The sequence below is a fragment of the Beta vulgaris genome, chromosome 4, assembly GCF_026745355.1.
Source record: "Beta vulgaris subsp. vulgaris cultivar EL10 chromosome 4, EL10.2, whole genome shotgun sequence".
In the NCBI taxonomy this organism is placed as follows: Eukaryota; Viridiplantae; Streptophyta; class Magnoliopsida; order Caryophyllales; family Amaranthaceae; genus Beta; species Beta vulgaris.
Genome location: NC_079205.1, coordinates 63,119,598 through 63,121,493, shown reverse-complemented (window position 1 = coordinate 63,121,493; position 1,896 = coordinate 63,119,598). Strand labels below are relative to the sequence as shown.

General features: G+C 34.5%; 1 protein-coding gene across 2 annotated transcripts; it reads right to left on the bottom strand.

Annotated features, from left to right (window-relative positions):
• Positions 1–1,476, bottom strand: LOC104890229 (uncharacterized). 2 transcript variants are annotated; one of them, XR_007273747.2, is made up of 4 exons: positions 1,222–1,476; positions 906–1,040; positions 733–812; positions 1–586 (listed from the first exon to the last, which is right to left on the bottom strand). XR_007273747.2 is itself a non-coding variant. In XM_010675639.3 (3 exons), the coding sequence occupies exons 1-3, from the start codon at positions 1,107–1,109 to the stop codon at positions 496–498; spliced, it is 375 nt and encodes a 124-aa protein (XP_010673941.2). In that variant the 5' UTR covers positions 1,110–1,476; the 3' UTR covers positions 1–495. The 2 variants fall into 2 exon arrangements, 1 of the variants encoding a protein (XP_010673941.2); XM_010675639.3 differs by having other exon boundaries at positions 906–1,476.
• Between the last annotated feature and the right edge of the window lie 420 nt (positions 1,477–1,896).

The window sequence follows — 1,896 nt, the reverse complement described above, 5'->3', positions numbered from 1 at the left end:
TTCATCAATAATACTTCATAACTAATATGTTACTAAAAATATCACAAAATTAAAACACACTAAAAATGTAATTGTAGCCTTACAAAACTAACTAATTAATACTAAGATCTAGGAAAACAATGATGGTAGCCAATTTGAAGCCTCAAGTAGTGTCCTCTTGTTCTTGATCTGTTGGACTTTTATTATTATTTTCGAGTACCTTCAAAAGATGAAAAATAACACCAAAATATTAATTAGCACATGTAATATATCTCAAAAAATAGGTAACACGAGCATAAAATAATTTACCGTCCAATAATAACTGAGTGGTACTCAAGAATAAAATCCAATTCCATCACACTAATCTAAACAATCCAATGAAGGATAAAGCAAGGTGCTAACTATTGATAAGGCACCTTAATCTAGCATCACGGTAAAGCATCGGCCAAACCAAGTAACCAAGAATGGCGCTGAAAAGGTAAGCAAATCACATTGCAATAGCTCCAAAACACACACTTACAGGGAATCAACAGTAGCAAGCATTCTACCAATCTGATGTCTTGAGTTGCCAGGATTTGAAAGTTGAACATGAGTAACTGGAAAGAACCTAATCAATCAATGAAGCACGAAAATAAGTTTCCACCAACTAAACTATAATTGGTTCAAATTAATCAGAAGCTAAAAATATATCCAATCTTTCTGCCAGATTGGAGAGAAGAATTTATAGTGCAAGGCTCATGAGGAGATTAAAACCTGTGCATTTCATTGCAAAATGTGAGAAAGGAAAGCTTTCCAGAATCGGAAATAACAACCAACAGGTCTTTTCCCACCACCTACAAATGAAAAAAAAGGTATTCAGACACCCTCTAAAACAAAGAGAAGTAGCCATAATCAACAGTAACATCTAAGCACTAATCATGGAAAACCTGTGACTTTTGCGCACGAAAGTTCCTATTCCAGGGTAGAATAGCCATGTCTTTTATCACACCGAATACTGACTGCTCGCAAATAGATTGCACAACACCATCATCACCAATATCTACCAATTCAATAGCTGTCTCCTGTAACATAGAGTCAGAGACAGTATACATCTCAAAAAATAGGTAACACGAGCATAAAACAACCCACATTCTATTTTCTTCCTTAACTATAATTCATTGAAAGTTTGAAACAGTACCACTATGAACTAATAATTCAACATTAACAATATACATTCGACATGTGTCCAAGTGAGTAAACTACCAAGAGCAACTAATCCTTCATGTGGTAACTCGAACAAGAGAGTGGTGGTCTCAATAAAGCATCAAGCATTTAAAGACATTGGAGAAACAGAGCTGAAACGTTCAAGATGTAGTTACTCAGATTGAAGCAGGAAAGGCAGTGATTGATAACCATAAATTGCTATATTTTTTCTTCTTCAAGAAACTGAGAGTGGTAGTAAGAACTAAGAAATGAAGTCAACGCATACTCAAATCAGTGGAACAACAACTAGCTATGACATCATCTACAGGTAAAAAAGGCCAAAACAAGAAATGAAGCCAACGCATACTCAAATCAGTGGAAGCTTCTAACTTTTCATTAGTGCAGGGACCATACTACATGCACAGGAAACATTGGTTATCAACATTATAGCTAGTTGCTAACATTACCAAATAATCACCGGTTTCACTTATAATCACACATACTAACATTAAGTTCACACGAAATCTAATATGATGAACTAGGTTCATTATATTTTTTTTAAAACAACCGCCGTAGTTCTATACTGTCTCTGACTCTATGTTACAAATAGATCAAATATTCAAATCCATTGATGCTAACTTGACTTTTAACCATATTGTTATGTTATTTTCGTTTTTATCACCTACAGACCACATAATCAAGTAAAGGCAACACAGCCAGAGTAGTGGAGCATAA

Bases quoted from the DNA above. Each gene is read 5' to 3' on its own strand.
- LOC104890229 (XM_010675639.3), bottom strand. From the start codon at position 1,109: ATGTGGGTTGTTTTATGCTCGTGTTACCTATTTTTTGAGATGTATACT. The intron at 813-905 runs GTTTTCCATGAT...TTTCATTTGTAG, and splicing joins TTCGTGCGCAAAAGTCACAG to GTGGTGGGAAAAGACCTGTT. The intron at 587-732 runs GTTTTAATCTCC...TTGATTGATTAG, and splicing joins TTTTGCAATGAAATGCACAG to GTTCTTTCCAGTTACTCATG.